The 18,050-nt window shown below is 47.0% G+C and overlaps 1 protein-coding gene across 1 annotated transcript in view; it reads right to left on the bottom strand.

Annotated features, from left to right (window-relative positions):
- Positions 1–18,050, bottom strand: part of ANO2 (anoctamin 2) — a 145,614-nt gene that overhangs the window by 62,108 nt on the left and 65,456 nt on the right. Inside the window, exons 11-13 of the mRNA XM_060275139.2 lie at positions 17,668–17,828; positions 13,745–13,827; positions 9,519–9,602 (exon numbers count right to left, since the gene is read on the bottom strand). Of these exons, the coding sequence (XP_060131122.2) occupies positions 9,519–9,602; positions 13,745–13,827; positions 17,668–17,828 (328 nt within the window). The remainder of the gene's footprint in view (positions 1–9,518; positions 9,603–13,744; positions 13,828–17,667; positions 17,829–18,050) is intronic.

Genomic DNA, 18,050 nt, shown 5'->3' with positions numbered 1-18,050 from the left:
ATTCTCCTTTGATTTGGTACATTCTCAAAAACCAATAAACCTGTACCGTATTTACTCGAGTCTAATGTGCCATCGAATCTAATGCACACCTCAATTTCCAGAACCTTGAAACCAAAAAAGTATTTGCTGGCCAAATGTAAATGTGTACCATAATCAAAGCAAAAGTGTACATCACTTTTCGCAACGTAACTTGGCCAAAAAAAAGGTGAGCATTAGATATGAGTAAATACGGTATTTTAAAAAAAGGAAGCTTTAACAATCACACAGTTCTACCCATTAGACAAGTTCCAATTGTGCATAGCAATGCATTTGAATATTCTAATTGGGGGGGGGGGCTCATAATGGTGAGTTCAAGAATCCATTACACTCCAGCATCAGCTTCTATTATCACCCATATTTATCTTTCTCTCTTCAATCTCTCCGTCCACAAAGGTAGCTTCATACAGGAAAGGGGAAAACAGCAATAAGTACTAGCAACAAACTCTTCTGAGTACACAGGTTTGTTTGTGTGTCTATATATAAATTTATATTGGTGAAAATTAAGAAAAACATTAGTTTCTGGTACTAGCTCTGGTACACCCCTGAACAAGCCCAAACACAGTTTTGACCAAAGCAAGGTCCACACAAAAGGTTAACACAATGCATAAATCTGTCCTACAACCTCCCCTTAACAAAGCAGAGCAAGCATTGTGCAAAGCGAATCTCTGATGAATATGGATATTGTTAAAATTTCCTAACTTGGCAGCTTTATCAAACGGACAAAACATCCGCTTTGTAGAAGACAGAAAGCTTATCCATATCCTCATTATCCTGTCAGGGTTTATGCATGCATGACAGCCACTGATATTAATGGAAACAATTATCCCAATGCGTACATTTTAATGCACCATGATAGTCTGGGCAATGGAAGAACTAATATTATCGTCTACAGTCTTTGCTCAGTTGCAGTTCCTTGCCTTTTATGGGGAAACCTCAGCCTGGTGAGAAAGTCATGCTCATTTTGGGATGAAAGCTGCATTACTAGAATATGGAGAAGTATAACTCCAAAGCAGTTATGAAACGCAGCTGTGAGGGACAGGGGATATCGCGAAGTCCCTCCCCTCCTGAGTTCAAGCCCATCCCCGAGCACAGGGGAAAGCAGAGAGAGTTCCGATGCCAGTGGGGAAGCAGGAAGTCGGGGCCGAGGCTCAGGCAAGGTAGAGGAGCCAGGGTCCCAGGTGGGACAGGAAGGGGCGAATAAGGGGGGGAGACCCATCCCCCCAACTCCGGAATTACGCAGAAAGAGGAGGGGAAAGAGGATGGGTCTGCCAAAGCTTTTGTGTTGGAGAAAGACGCGCCAAAAGCCATTAGGAGGTTCTGAAACCAACTGACCACATCACTCCGTGTAAATAGCAATGACTTCAGCACTGTAAATACGCAGCACCAATAAAAAAATAAAATGCAGAGCTGCGTAGCGTCGTTACTCTGAAGTAGTCCACTCCGGCCACTGTGACAGCAACCTCCTAATCCTTTTTTGGGCTACTTTGGAGTTGCCGGGATGAGCGTGTCAGAGGCGGAGAGATGGCGGCAGATCGCGGAGCAAGCCCAGCAAGAACTGCAGCAGCTGTCGCTGCAGGCGCAGGGGGAATTGAAGGCAGCTAAAGAAGAGACTAAGAAGGTCCAGGACGACCGGCTACAACTTGCAGAACAGGTGAGAGCGCTACAGGAAAGAGAGCAGGAATTAAGGGCGGTGGCGGTAGACCTCCAAAACAAGCTGGATGCAGAGAAAAACAAGGCGGGAGGGGCACCCCAAGTCCAAGTGCTGCCAGGAAGGAGAGCCGGGACCCTAGTAAGCAAGTTCAATGGAGACCCGAGGGAATATCAGGGCTTTGAGACTGAGATTGTGTATGCTCTTGAGCTGCACCACGATGAGTTCCCTGATGATGAGCACCGGGTAGCGTTTATTGTGGAGCACCTTACCGGGGCAGCCAGGGAGTGGCTAAGACCGTTAATCGCAACAAAGAATCCTTGCATGAAGAATGTCAAACTTTTTCTAGAAGGTTTGAAAACGATGTATTCGTCCGATAGTCATATGGACCAGACTAAGGAGGAACTTCATAATTTACGCCAAGGAAATATGACAGTTCACGCGTATTGGGCGAAATTCACCATGCTGGTGCACAGATTGGGGTGGGAACTAGAGTCACCCCCAATGCAAGCGGCGTTCTACTTGGGGTTGCATGAGGAGGTGAAGGATGAGCTCTCGAGAGGTCCAAAGCCCAGTAATATGGATCAGCTGAGCAAAGCGGCTCTGGCGGTGGACGTGAGACAGGAATCCCGGTGGAGCGACAAGCAAGCAACGTGCGCAAAGCGGGCTTGGTTCCCACGGTCGCAGGAGAAGCCACTCCCCCAACAACCCTTTCAAGCCACGCCTGGGGCCAGCCAGGACCAGGAACCCATGCAGATTGATAGCGCGCGCGCGCGGGCTTTTCAAACCCCAGCGGCGCCAAGACGCAAGGAGGGAAGGGGTGGGAATTGCTTTCTCTGCAACTCCCCCCAGCATCTCGTCAGAGACTGCCCACATCGCAGGGAGTGGCAAGGAAAGGCGGGAACGGTTGTGCCCTCCCCCACTGACGCAGTACCACAGCAGGGAAACGGGAAAGCCTGGCTGCAGGAGACAAGGGGCAGCAGCCAGGCACAGTCAGCAGACAACAGCCCCAGCCCACCCACCCGCACAGAGAGGAGCAGAGCCAGCCCACCCCTCCCAGAGCAGGAGTGGTTCTAGAAGTGACGCTCACGCTCCCAAATGGCTATCCATTGACGGTCCTCGCCTTAATTGACAGTGGTGCCTCAGCCAACTTCTTCTCGAGAAACTTTGCAGAAGAGCACCAGATCCAGCTTCTGCAGCTGGATTTTCCTCTGCACGTGGCAACCATTGACGGCAGAGAGCTGCTGGGAGGGGCCATCACTCATCAAACCCCCCCCATGAGAATGACGGTGGGAAGGCACTCAGAGACACTGGCATTCAACGTCACCACCATCTCAGACCCCCCCATCGTCTTGGGCATGAGCTGGCTGGCGCGCCACGACCCCTCCATCAGTTGGCACCAGAGATGCATCACGTTTGGGTCGGACTTTTGTCTGGAACATTGCATGCAGCACCAACCAGGGGAGGGGCCTCCAATAGCCACGGTGGCCACCATGCACGTCAAAGGGGGTGAGGCGATACCCAAGCCGTACTGGGACCTGCAGGAGGTCTTCAGCGAAGCGGAGTCCGACCACCTACCCCCGCACAGGCCTTTTGACTGCCAGATCAACCTGGTGCCAGGGGCAACTATACCCCCAGCCAAGCTGTACGCCATGTCAGACCAGGAACTGGAGGATCTGCGCGCTTTCATCGACAAGAACCTCAAGCGGGGGTTCATCAGAGAAAGCAAGGCAGCAGGGGGCAGCCCGGTCTTCTGGGTGGACAAGAAAGACACGCAACAGCGCCGTCTTGTGGTGGATTTTAGACGGCTGAATTCAGTGACAGAGCCAGTGGCTTTCCCCATGCCCAGAGTGGATGATCTCCTGACAGCGGCACGCAGGGGCAAGATTTTCACCAAGCTAGACCTGAGGGGGGCGTACAACTTGATCAGGATCCGGGAAGGCGATGAATGGAAAACCACGATGTTCACGCCTCTGGGCTCTTTTGAATATCTGGTGATGCCCTTCGGGTTGCAAGGGGGCTCAGCATGCTTCCAGGCCTTCATGCACCACGTCCTGGGGTCCCTCCTCTTCAGGAAATGCTTGGTCTTCCTGGATGACATCCTTATCTATTCCGATGACCCAGTGCAGCATGTGAAAGATGTCAGGGAGGTGTTGCAGCGCCTGAAGGAGAACCACCTGTATGTGAAGCTGGAGAAGTGCAAGTTTCACACCAAGGAGGTGGACTTCCTGGGCTACAAGCTGTCAGACAAGGGGCTGGCGATGGACAAGGACAAGGTGCAGGCCATCCTGGACTGGCACAGCCCCAGGACGCGCAAAGATGCCCAACGCCTACTAGGCTTTGCCAACTTCTACAGGAAGTTCATCAAGAACTTCTCTCGCGTTACGGTTCCCATCACTGACTGCCTGAGAGGCAAGCAGAAGTTCAGGTGGACACCAGAGGCGCAAGCAGCGTTCGAAAGCCTCAAGAGGGTGTTCGCCTCAGATCAGAACCTGTTCCACGTGGTTCAGGACGCGCCCCTACGCGTGGAGACAGATGCTTCTGATAAAGCTGTGGGCGCCATTTTGTTGCAACTGGACGCCAACAGAGAGTGGAGACCCTGTGCCTTCTTCTCCAGGAAGTTGACCCAGCCAGAGCGAAACTACACGGTGTTTGATCGGGAACTTCTTGCGATCCACGCTGCGTTCCAGCACTGGAGACACTTCCTGGTGGGCGCCAAGCACCCCATCCAGGTGTGCACGGACCACAAAAACCTGGAGTTCTGGAGAACTGCCAGGGTGCTCAACCAGCGGCAGATACGGTGGGCAGAGTTCTTCGCGAACTTCAACTTCTCCATACACTACATCCCGGGAGAGCAGAATGTCAGGGCGGATGCCCTCTCCCGCAAGCCAGAGTACATGGAGGAGGAGGCGCCACCGGCACCCAGGCACATTTTCCCCCCGTCAGCATGGTCCTGCGGAGCAGCAGTGGTGAGCGAGGCAGAACTCACAGCACTGACGGCAGCGGATGAATTTGCCAACCGCATCTTCAGAGAACTGAGAGGGGGGGGAGCAGGCAAAAGACTTTGCAGCACGCAGGGGGCTGCTTTTCTACAAGGGTGCACTGTACCTGCCCACCACCCAGCTTCGACGTACGGTCCTCAAGCAGATGCACGACAACCCAACGGCGGGTCATTTTGGGAGGGACAAAACCGCTCACCTAGTCATGAGACACTTCTGGTGGCCAGGGGTGCGGGAAGATGTTCGAGACTATGTACGGGGCTGTGACACCTGCCAGCGGGCAAAGGTGGTCAGAGCAGCGCCAGCAGGATTGCTGGAGCCCTTAGCCACACCACACAGGCCGTGGGAAGTGGTGTCCATGGACTTCATCACAGATCTGCCTTCTTCCAGGGGCAAGACCGCAGTGTTGGTGGTGGTGGACCTCATGTCCAAAATGTGCCACTTTATACCGTGTGCCAGGGCGGTCTCTGCAGAAGAGACAGCCAAACTGTTTGTTGACCACGTATTCCGACTGCATGGATTACCTTTAAGGGTTATTTCGGATCGTGGCCGCCAATTTGTTTCCAGGTTCTGGCGGCGGCTCATGAACCTCCTGCAGGTGGAGGTCAGCTTGTCTACGGCTCGGCACCCGCAGACCAATGGACAGGCGGAGAGGGTCAACGCCATTCTGCAGCAGTACCTGAGATGCTACGTCAGCCAGCGGCAAATGGACTGGGTGGATCGCCTGCCACTGGCAGAATTTGCCTACAACAATGCGGTGCACGTCTCCACAGGGGTGTCGCCCTTTAAGGCCAATTACGGGCGCGACCTCAGATCTTTCCCAGAGAGGGAGGGGGAGGAGGAGGAGGAGGGCCCACAGGCTGAGGATTGGGCAGAGGAACTGGAGACGGTGCACCAGCAGCTCAGAGAACACTTGGAGAGAGCCAAGGAAGCGTACAAGAAGGGGGCAGATCGCCACAGGCGACCGGGGGAGGTCATTAGGGTGGGGGACAAAGTTTGGTTGTCCTCGGAGGGCCTTCCCATCAGAGGGAGGTGCAAAAAGCTGGCGCCCAGAAGGTTGGGCCCCTTCACGGTCACGCAACAGGTCAACCCGGTGGCATACAGGCTGGCACTGCCAGAGGACATGAGGGTGCACCCAGTGTTTCATAGATCGCTGCTGTCGCCGTACAGGGAAAGCAGCAGGCTCCGAGGCAGCGAACAAACCCCTGAGGGAGGGGGGGAGAGGGAAGGCAGGGAGCAACTCAATGAGGCCACGGCCATCCTGGACTCAAGGTGGGGGGTGGGGGGCCTGGAGTACCTCATGGCATGGGAGGATGCTCCACCGTCGCAGAATGAATGGGTCCCAGCCACTCAGATACAGGAGGAATTCCTGGTAGAAGAATTTCACGCCCTCTTTCCCCATAGACCCAAGCCCTGGCACATGGAAAGGGAGGGGGAGGGGGAGGAAGCACGGGAGAGCAGTTCACCATGGCGCTGGGAAGCGGAGTTTGAGGAACCAGAGGATGAGGTATGGGTGTCACCGAGATCCACCCAGTCAGAGGAAGGAGCAGATTGGCAGAACATTTTTACCCCTACCAGCTCTGACGCCACGGACTTTTTGGGATTCCCGTCCTCCCAGGCGGAAGGGGGGGGCTCGCAGGACTGGGGGGAGGTGTTCACACCAACGGGCTCGGAAGGTACTGAGTTCTTAGGCTTCCAGTCGTCACCGACACCTGGGGGGGACCTGGGGAGGGGTGAAGGAGAGCTTGGGAGGGGGGTGGATGTGAGGGACAGGGGATATCGCGAAGTCCCGCCCCTCCTGAGTTCAAGCCCATCCCCGAGCACAGGGGAAAGCAGAGAGAGTTCCGATGCCAGTGGGGAAGCAGGAAGTCGGGGCCGAGGCTCAGGCAAGGTAGAGGAGCCAGGGTCCCAGGTGGGACAGGAAGGGGCGAATAAGGGGGGGAGACCCATCCCCCAACTCCGGAATTACGCAGAAAGAGGAGGGGAAAGAGGATGGGTCTGCCAAAGCTTTTGTGTTGGAGAAAGACGCGCCAAAAGCCATTAGGAGGTTCTGAAACCAACTGACCACATCACTCCGTGTAAATAGCAATGACTTCAGCACTGTAAATACGCAGCACCAATAAAAAAATAAAATGCAGAGCTGCGTAGCGTCGTTACTCTGAAGTAGTCCACTCCGGCCACTGTGACAGCAGCATTATAGGATCTTAATTTATGACACCATGAACTGCATTGTGATTTTTGTTGGGTTGTGTAAAACCCATTGAACATGCCTTTGAAACTGTTTTGTTCTTCTGCTGAAATTCAGATGGTTTGTCTCAGTATGGCAAACTTTGATGAACTGGGTGGATGGAGAAAACCCCTTGAGAAGCTCTGGTTGTGTTGAAACTTAGTGCTTCCCTTGAAGATTGTTAGATGTAGGGGACTAACCAGCCTATTGGGCTTTACTATCTAGGCAAGCTCTAGGAAGAGGCAGATTACCTCAGTCAGGATCATACCTGCCAAGTTCCTCTCTGAAAAACAAGGGACCGGACCTAAAGTAACATACCAGAAGTGACTTTTGATGCTGCTGTGCCCAGTTCCAAAATGGCTGCCGCACCAGAAGTCACGCTGCAGCCATTTTGGAACTGGGCAGAGCAGCATCAAAAGTCGCTTCTGAGCATGCTCCGCCCAGTTCCAAAATGGCCACCGTGCCAGAATAAACCAGGAAAAAACAAAAAAAATCCGTTTTTTCGGCTGGGGACAGCCGGAAAAACGGGGGTTTCCCGGGGAAAACGGGAGACTTGGCGGCTATGGTCAAGATGGGTGGCAAATAAGTACCCCACAGGCCGTCCACTTATTTTCCTCACTTGCTCACAAAGCCCCCTGTGCCTGCCCTCCCAGCTCCTATGGCTCTCCAGAGCAATCCCATCTTCCTCCTTTCCTCCTCCACCACCACCACCATGGCCCTGGCTCCTTCTCTCTCCAACCCACCACCTCACTCATTCATTGTTTTGCCACTACTAATGCTGTGGCAGGGACCACTGGGCCTCTGCAGCACTCTGAGAACAGGCTATGGTGTCTTTCCTCAAAGAAAAACATTCTGGGTAAGGTGGTCAAAGGGAGTGCCTATGGCACTGTGACTTTGCCAACGTGGTTAGAAATTCTCTTTTAAATTTTGTATTTTTGCTAGACTGGTGACTGGGAGCGGCCACCGAGACCACATAACACCAGTCTTGAAAGATCTACATTGGCTCCCAGTACATTTCCGAGCACAATTCAAAGTGTTGGTGCTGACCTTTAAAGCCCTAAATGGCCTCGGTCCAGTATACCTGAAGGAGCGTCTCCACCTCCATAGTTTTGCCCGGACACTGAGGTCCAGCACCAAGGGCCTTCTGGCGGTTCCCTCGTTGCGAGAAGCCAAGTTGCAGGGAACTAGGCAAAGGGCCTTCTCGGTGGTGGCGCCCGCCCTGTGGAACGCCCTCCCAACAGATGTCAAAAAGGAAAACAACTACCAGACTTTTAGAAGACATCTGAAGGCAGCCCTGTTCAGGGAGGCTTTTAATGTTTAATAGATTACTGTGTTTTATTTTTCTGTTGGAAGCCGCCCAGAGTGGCTGGGGAAACCCAGACAGATGGGCGGGGTATAAATAATAAATTGTTGTTGTTGTTGTTGTTGTTGTTGTTGTTGTTGTTGTTGTTGCTGCTGCAGGGATTTGGATTAGATAACCCTCAGGGTCTGTTCCAACTCTACAATTCTATGAATATTTGCATCATTTATTATTATTATTATTATTAACTGTTTAGCTATTAATTTTTTTAAAAAGACTTCAGCTGCCACGACAATGCCACAGTGGCACAGAAACTCTCATGGGCCACCTTGCCCAGAACACCTTGCTCTGAGGAAAGACCCCAGGCGTTCCTTAAAAAATATGGCACCCCTGCTCTGGGCTATTCACCTGACCTCCTATTGGTGCAGACCTACATCTTCTGCCTCCTGAATATGAGGACAACCAGAAGGTATGCCTGTGATATCCCTACCAGCAGAAAGTCTCAAAATGAGTGAAGCCAGCCTGGAATCTGCTGGATCCCAAGATGCTCTTGCAGCCAACATTGGGTGGCATCAGACTCCATCTGCCTGTCCCCCTACCTTACCCTACTGCCACCATAAATGGCCAGGTTCCTGATGTGGCAGGAACCTGGCCAGTCTAGGAAAGGCATCCCAAAACTTCGGCCCTCCAGATGTTTTGGACTACAATTCCCATCATCCCTGACCATTGGTCCTGTTAGCTAGGGATCATGGGAGTTGTAGGCCAAAACATCAGGAGTGCCGCAGTTTGGGGATGCCTGATCTAGGCAGTGGCAGCAGAAACACTGAATTTCCCAAAGCTGTTGGTTAACCAAGCAATTCACTTGAAATAAATATCAATCAATGTGTATATTGTGAAAATGAGTCTTTTAAAAAAATACTTAAGGATCAGTTATTAAAAGTCACTGCCATTCATCAATAGAAAATTATCTGCTTCATTTTTAATTGTAGGAACACAACAAAATCAAAATAGCACCCTCCCCACCCACCCCAAAATAAGCAAGAACTTGTCTTTTGGTGTAAAACCCGGTTTATTCATCCAAGACTTTAATCAATTAAAGGTTACGGCCCTAAGCAAAACATAATATGCATTTTGAAAAGAAATGGAAGGCAAAAATACAGTAAAAATCAAATCAAATCAAAACTTTATTGCATTCCAAAGACCCACAAAACAATTTCAAAACTAGTTAAAACGACCAGACAGACAGATAGAAGAAACCAAGGCAGTTACTGTATTTTGTTTTACAGTAAAAGTGAAATGTCATACCTCATCTTGACATGTTTTTTTGCATTTTTCGGTTTGGGATTTCTTCTGCAGCAATTTGGTTTCATATTCTGGTCTGGGATGTTCCTAAAGAAAAATTAGAAAATGTGGGGCAAATTTAACATCAGAAGATTCGTAGATAACCAAATTGAATAAAAGCACATCAATACACGATTCAGTGGCTCACAATTAAAAAACACACCAATCAGATAAGAAACACTTATCTGGTTACACTGTAACACGGATATGGTTATCAAAATGGAAAAAAGAAGTCAAACCTTTACCAGTTCCTTGGAACGTTTTTGGCAATGGAGAGGAAGGGAGAACACATTTAGAACCAATACCTTGCAATACTTACTAAATAAACAATTGTTGCAACTTTATAGGAAAGAAACTAAAGCGTAGCCTAACACACCTGGGCAGCTACATGAGGGAATACCTAATACTTAACAAGGGTTTTTAAACATTTGTATTTTCTGATGTTAGGCTTACACACTAAAGAATTAGAAAAGCACAAAACATCCAAAGATTTACCCCCACCACACACCAGAAATGTTATATTTATATCATTTAATGAGCTGTCGATCAAAGGAAATCTCACAACATTTCAACTGGACATGAATATGATGACATGCTACAGCTGGTTGGGAACCAGAAATTTGCCAGTCAACACAAGACAAAATTAAGATAGTCACACTGGACCTTATAGCTGGTTTTGAAATAAGATGCGGCATTTGCCTGTTGTGTGTTTCAAATGAATATACAATTGATGAGACCTACACAACTCATGAACCAAGCCGAATCCTGCCTGGCAAACGTACATTTTATTTATTTATTACATTTCGATCTCACTCAAAGAATTATCTCTCAGAGCAGCTCGCATCAAATAGAAAAGTATAGTGGCAGGCACTATTCACAAATGAAAATGAGGCACAAGCCCTGTCCGGAGGCTTACAAATTAAAAATACAATGCACAGGAGGAGAGGAAGGGAGATCAGTCAGACATTGCCAGAACCAAGCAGTGAGTTGTAAACAGGATTTTATAACCAGTTCAGGAAAGCTCAAACTTCCTTTCTGGTGTTCTTGCTTGAATAGAAGTGGTGCAGCTTCGCATCAGGCCTTGTTCCTCTGGCCGGTGGCTGAAGCCCGAGTGTCCTTTGCCTGACAGCTTCTCCGATACTGTGCAAACTGACACAGGCAGGCAGCAAAAACAGGAGACTAGTTTTTGCTAGATCCTGAAGCTGAGGCTCCAATACTTTGGCCACCTCATGAGAAGAGAAGACTCCCTGGAAAAGACCCTGATGCTGGGAAAGATGGAGGGCACAAGGAGAAGGGGACGGCAGAGGACGAGATAGTTGGACAGTGTTCTTGAAGCTACGAACATGAGTTTGACCAAACTGCGGGAGGCAGTGGAAGGCGGGAGTGCTTGGCATGCTCTGGTCCATGGGGTCACGAAGAGTAGCACATGACTAAATGATTAAATTGCCTTCTCAATCCGGCCCATGAACGGTCCGGGAATCAGCGTGTTTCTACATGAGTAGAATGTGTGCTTTTATTTAAAATGCATCTCTGGGTTATTTGTGGGGCACGGGAATTTGTTCATTTCTCTCTCCAAAATATAGTCCGGCCCCCCACAAGGTCTGAGGGACAGTGGACCGGCCCCCTGCTGAAAACGTTTGCTGACTCCTGGTCTATAGAGTAATAAGGATACTTGAAGGTGGGGTGAGTACAGATGAATGCACTACCTCTGTCCCCTTTGCCAATCTCCTCCGATTTCAAAGTTGTGCCCCCTTCTTGATTTAACTCAGACGATAAACACCCAAAGCTTACAAGTTTCTGACCTCTTGGTTTAACTCTGAACTTATTTTCACCAGTGTGGTTTAGCTGAAATTATTGGAGTCACACTGGTGCAGAATAAGAGAGGGAAGGCGGTTTGACTTAGAACAATATTGTAAATTACTCTGATGTGTTGAGGAAGTCTAAATATCCATGTACGGAGAATATATATATATCCACATCACACACATCCACTAATGCTGGATGCAAGCCAGTCCAGCTGCCAGACACTTATTGAAAACCATGTGAGCTAAGCTAAAGACCAAATAATTGCTCCAAATGAAAACTGAGAATTCCCCTATTGGAAACAAAAAGCAAAATCCTGAATTTTGTAGTTATGCAAACGCCTTGTTGACGTCAATAGGACTTTTCTGTGACCAAGGAATAGACTCAAATATACTGTTTACACTATGATAGTTACCTATGGGAATTTTAAAATAACTTGGATATCTGTGGGTTTTTTTTAAAAAAAAAGTTCTGACATCCCTTGATATGTTTTCTGTTTGAAACAATATACTTCCCCCCCTACATATAACTAGCAGTTGCATAGATTTTGAAGGTTCAACCCTGGTCTGGAGACTGGAGAATTTCCCTACATCAAACAGCCTTCCCTATCTTAAATAACAATCATAATTATACCAGTAATTTAAACACACAGCAAAAATAAAATACTGAGAAACAGAACGACTTGCCACTAACAAAAATTCCATCAATGACAAACATCCAAGACAGAAACAGAACTAATCCTGGAGTATTTATCCCTGCTCTTAATGTTCGGTTCTGATTCCCTTCATTTTCTATGCATCTCAGTTGCCCTAATGGCAGTTCACTGTGTCAAACTCAAGTTATTTCTTTTTTTTCCCTTTCCAGTAATCTTTCAAATTTTGTGATTAAGGCTAACCATCTTTCCTATCTTTTTAATCTTCACATTTATATCATTTATTAACTTTCTGACTCTTCCCCTGTCTTCCTCCCGACTCAGCATCTGCAGAATCTTAGAATTCAACCACATCGTCCACCTCTCATTCTGACATGTAGCTACTTGAAACAAAGGGAAAAGAGGTTGAAATGAGGGCAAAATAGGTCAGTGTTATACCAGGGACAGATACAAGAAAACATTGAGATTTTCATTGTATGATAACTGGGCTCAGCAACAGAAAAGGGAAGCTTCCACCAAATATTATTCTAGACAAGAGTTACTATTGGTAAAGGTATCCCTCACCATTAGGTCCAGTCGTGGACGATTCTCGGGTTGCGGCGCTCATCTTGCTCTATAGGCTGAGGGAGACGGCGTTTGTCCGCAGACAGCTTCTGGGTCATGTGGCCAGCATGACTATGCCGCTTCTGGCGAACCAGAGCAGCACACGGAAACGCTGTTTACCTTCCCTCCGGAGCGGTACCTATTGATCTACTTGCACTTGGCGTGCTTTAGAAGTGCTAGGTGGGAAGGAGCTGGGACCGAGCAATGGGAGCTCACCCCGTCATGGGCATTTGAACCACCGACCTTCTGATCGGCAAGCCCTAGGCTCTGTGGTTTACTATAGTCCAAAGAAAAACTAAGCTGAAAAGGCTTGAGCAATTTGTCTCTTTTTCCTATGAAACAACTGATGTCACATTTTCCACCAGCATATAACAGAAACAGAAGTTGTTTAAAGATAACTTAAAATCTCAATGCCATGTTATGCTTATTATTAATATTATATTACTAAACAAACTCATGGCTGGATGGTTCCCACCAAATCCGACTTTATTTGGTACTGAATATATCCCAATATCTACTCGTATTTCACCTTTCTGTTCCTGTGACCGCAATAATCTTATTCTAGTCTGAGGCAAGGTAAATGCAGGTGGCGCTGTGGTCTAAACCACTGAGCCTCTTGGGCTTGCCGATCAGAAGGTTGGTGGTTCAAATCCCCGCAATGGGGTGAGCTCCTGTTGCTCTGTCCCAGCTCCTGCCAACCTAGCAGTTCGAAAGCACGCCAGCGCAAGTAGATAAATAGGTGCCGCTGTGGTGGGAAGGTAAACGGCGTTTCCGTGCGCTCTGGTTCGGGTCACGGTGTTCCATTGCACAAGAAGTGGTTTAGCTATGCTGCCCACATGACCCGGAAAGCTGTCTGTGGACAAACGGCGGCTCCCTCGGCCTGAAGTGAGATGAGCGCTGCACCCCCATAGTTGCCTTTGGCTGGACTTAACCGTCCAGGGGTCCTTTACCTTTACCTTACTTTAGATGGAACCTCTTTATGTCCAAGTGTCATATCCAGCCACACCCTATGGATTTATAATAGCAAGTCTCCACCTGAGGTTTTGTTTTATTATAAACTATTTTGACTACTTAATAAAGTAATAATAATAATAATAATAATAATAATAATAATAATAATAAAAACCCTTACTTCTTCCTCCTCCAAGCCAGTTAGGTCCCAGAAATAACTTAGTCTCATCTGCAAACGCTTCCAGTTTTCAAGGAACATGGTGGCTGAAAAAGAAAATCCAATTTTAATCAGAAGAGGGCTTCAGAGCCAAAATTGATTACCAGTATGCTGAATATTCAAACCCTCCTAATATAGATATACAGCAAATCAGAGCCTGAGTAGCCTAGATTGATGCCTAGAATAGGCAGAGTATAATCAGCAGCACAGGGAACTTTTCTGAAACAAAGCACTACTTTTTGCCTTGCTTGAACCTGTTGCCAAACAGTTTCATTGCAGTGTTAAAATTCTAACACTGCATATAATTGAGAGAAAATCTATAACATGCTTTCCAGAGGTTATATATTCCCATACCTTGAATATATACCATACCAGATCTCATTCAGTCTCGAAAACCTAACACTAATCATTTGGGTGCATTCATCATCATCCATCTTCAAATTGCTGAAAATTAGTCTGTAGGGTCATCATGAATGATAACCTATTGGCCTCACTGCAGTCAAGGGAGTCTTTCTAAAATGTCAGGACTGGTAACCAGAGAAAAGCAGGTCAGGACTTCACTTGCACAGTTGTGCAACCACCTCGCCAGGGTGATAGCAGGCATAACAGTCCTTCACCACTATAATCATTTCCACTGGCTACACGTGTGCAATACCCAATGCCCCAATATCTGAAAATGCCTATGTATTAGTCCACATATAACATGGTTTGTTTTGTTTTGTTTTTGTTTTTTTAAAAATTGGTTTTAAAACTATATAACAAAATATTAAACAGGTGTTAAAGACATAATAAAAATAAACAAACGTTCATTCCTTAATTGATACATGTTTTGTACATCCTTTTGTAATGAATTTGAAATGACCTCTGATCCTCCCGTTATGTTCCCAAATTGAATACCTTAATTACACACTTAGCTTTATTTTCTCCTCGTTATTCGAATTACTTTAAATTTATAAAGTTGACCTATTACTTGCAGAAACTCAATCAAGGCCTGCCAATGGATTAATATTTTTGACAATGTCCTTTTACGTAAATTCTGTAAATGTACCACTTTCTGGTAAATTTTTCGTCTGTAACGTCTCGCAGCCTTGCTGATATTCTAGATAATTCAACATACTCTCTTAATTTGTTTTGCCAGACTGATTTGGATGGGTATAGGAAAAACTGAACATTTGTATTTTTTTTTAATTAAAAAATGGCCTTTAGCTATTCTATCACACTCTACTAGCAAATAGTATTGCTATGGCAAGTTGTGGCTGGGTGGTTTATTTTGTAAAGACTCCTGGAGAAATCATAGAGCTGCATGGCGCAACCATTGCCTATGCAGGAAATCTACTATGCTGAAGACAGTGTCTTCACCCTGGTGCTTGACACTTGAAAGCCTGTATTTTGAAGACCCACCCTATTTTCTTTGATTGCATTTTCTGTACTTTTTAAAACTTTTTTTTTAATGCTGTATTTTAAATTGTTACCTCACCCGGGACCTTAGGGTGAAAAGTGGGTAATGAATGAATGAATGAATGAATAAATACCCCTGCCCCCTGTAGGTGCCCACCCACCTACCAATGGGAGCCCAACATAATAGGAGGAACGGCAACCACCAGAACACCACTGGGACTGAAGAATTAACTTGCCCACTGACCCTGGTGGTCCCAGGGCCCAGGCTGTGAGAAGCAATTCTGGTCCTTCCCACTGTGTGATTTCCTTTGCCTTATAGAACTCAGTGGGAGCTGCCATGCTTCCATGTACATCCCTGTGCACAGATACATGGAAACCAAGGTCAGCCACATAGCTGGATCCTGTTAAGTGGAAGAAAGGAGATTCCAGGAAGAACTTTCCGACAGTAGGAGCTGTTCAAGAGTAGAACGGACTCCCTAGGAAGGCGGCGGACTCCTTCCTTGAAGGTTTTTAAGCAGAGGTTGGATGGCCATCTGCCACGGATGCTTTAGTTGCATTGCAGAGGGTTGGCCTAGATGCCCCTTGGGGGTCTCTTCCATATCTACAACGCTATCGACGTGCAATAAATCCACCATGGTGCTAACTAGAGCCCAGGAGAGGAAGCAGAGCAATAAAGAAACAGCCCCGCCTCTCCTACATAAGACCATCGTAGACTACTGCCATTCAGTGGTAACTTGCCATATAGCTATTGAAGATACCCTAAGGGCTAACCCCACTGGCCTTGCCCAAGAGTCATTGAATCTTGCATCCTTAAGGAGCATTAATGACCATAACCAATAAACAGAAGGTTGGCAAAACTCCTCCGACCAAGAACATCTGGGTAACTGGTCTCCTGATCCAGCACTAGTATGTGAAAATTCTTATATTACACACATGGATCATAACAACATGCGGTTCAACACAAGCCCTACCCCTAATCAACAGGCTCAGTCCACAGCCAAAGGAACTGATAGGGCAGAGCAAGAAAGATTTGCAGATTTGTATGGCTACCTCCGAGACCATTGTCTCTTTATGCCCAAACTAATGACATTTTTTTTTCAGAGCTTGGACTGCTTAAGAAAGGAACTATCTGGCATCAAGGCTAATATGCTTGTCTTGTTAGGGATTTTAACAACAGTTCCCGTGCCTCTGCTGGTAAAATAAAACCCAATCAAGCTAACCAAGACTGCATCAATAACAAATCTAATCAAGTCTACAATTCTATGATTCTATCATTTCCCCATACCAGTTAAAACAACAATCTTTATTACGGTCCATAGACCCATCAATTCGTTACCAAGCGATACACAGCTGGGACACCCCGCCCTCAAACCACTCAGACATCTTACTCAAATTTGGAATAGGAAACATTAGTTCTTGTGACCACCGATAAAACCTTGCCACTGCTAGTGTTCTGGCATTTGACCGGTCTTCCAATAGGAACCTGATATAGAAATCCTCTGATTTTCCTGGGAGCAAGGCTAGCAGGGGTGAAATCACTTCAGCCCTAGCTTGCTCAAACTTCCCACAGTGCAGCACAATGTGTTTTATAGAATCTACATCATGGGTGCACGAGCACAGTCTTTCCTGGTAGGGTACTCCTCTCATCCTGCCCTCCAGCACTGCAGAGGGGAAAACATTCAGTCTTGCTTTTGTGAACAGCCTTCGGTAGTTTGGCACTGTCAAGTTTTGAATATAGGCTGCTGGCTTAAAGACATGCCCATATTGTACTCCTACTGCCAATGGACTGCAGATCACAAGTGATTGATGTCGTAGATCACTGTGTGAATTATCCCAAAGTCTTTGCTTTAAGGTCTTTAGGGCACCTTCATATCCCAGGCAATAGAGTTGGGTGGGTGACAGACCTAAAGCAGTGGCTTTTCTCGCCATGGTTTTCTGCCATTGGCTGATGTATTCCTCATTGTTCAGGTAAAACACCAATTAATCCCTTTACATGTTTGCCTCTTAACCTACCAACAGGCACTTCTTTCCTTATTGGTACTACTTTTGTGGTGTAATGCAAACCTGGAACGAACCCATCATTTTGCCATTTACAGTGGAACCTCGGTTTATGAACACCTCGGTTTACGAATTTTCGGTTTAAGTACTCCGTGGACTCATCTAGAACGGATTAATTCACTTTCCATTACTTTCAATGGGAAAGTTCGCTTCGGTTTATGAACGCTTCAGTTTATGAACAGACTTCCGGAACCAATTACACCCATGCTTCGGGTTAAGTACACTTCAGGTTGAGTACTCCGCGGACCCATCTGGAACGGATTAATCCACTTTCCATTACTTTCAATGGGAAAGTTCGCTTCAGTTTATGAACGCTTCAGTTTATGAACAGACTTCCGGAACCAATTGTGTTCATAAACCGAGGTACCACTGTACATCATCTTATGAATGCTGCCCTATCTGAGGCATATGACATTCAAAGCAAAACTTACCCCAAAGTGCCATGAAAACGGAGAAAAAGACGGTGGCAGGGTTGTCAAATAAGTGACTGGCACGTGCTGTGCCACAAGCACTACTAAGGTTCCAGTAGTCACACGTCTTGTCACACAGAGGGCACATGGTGAAGGCATTACGCTGGTCACACATCTCCTTGCTATGAAGAGCAAAATCCAAAAGGTCAGGATAACATGTAATCTGTGAGGGAAGTTGCTTTCTGGTACTGAACAATCAGAGACTTTCATTCAGTGAGAACAGAATGGCAGAAGTTCATTTATCCAGATGGTGGCTAGAGAAGGGAGTATTTATTTAAATTTATTGGTTGTTTTCCTTCTCATTCATCTATTTGAAATATCTGTAGCCCATGTTTCTATTTTTT

The sequence above is a fragment of the Zootoca vivipara genome, chromosome 5 (assembly GCF_965207765.1).
Source record: "Zootoca vivipara chromosome 5, rZooViv2.hap1.1, whole genome shotgun sequence".
NCBI classification, from domain to species: domain Eukaryota; kingdom Metazoa; phylum Chordata; class Lepidosauria; order Squamata; family Lacertidae; genus Zootoca; species Zootoca vivipara.
The sequence above is the reverse complement of the archived record's forward strand: the minus strand, read 5'-3'. Positions and strand labels throughout refer to the sequence as shown.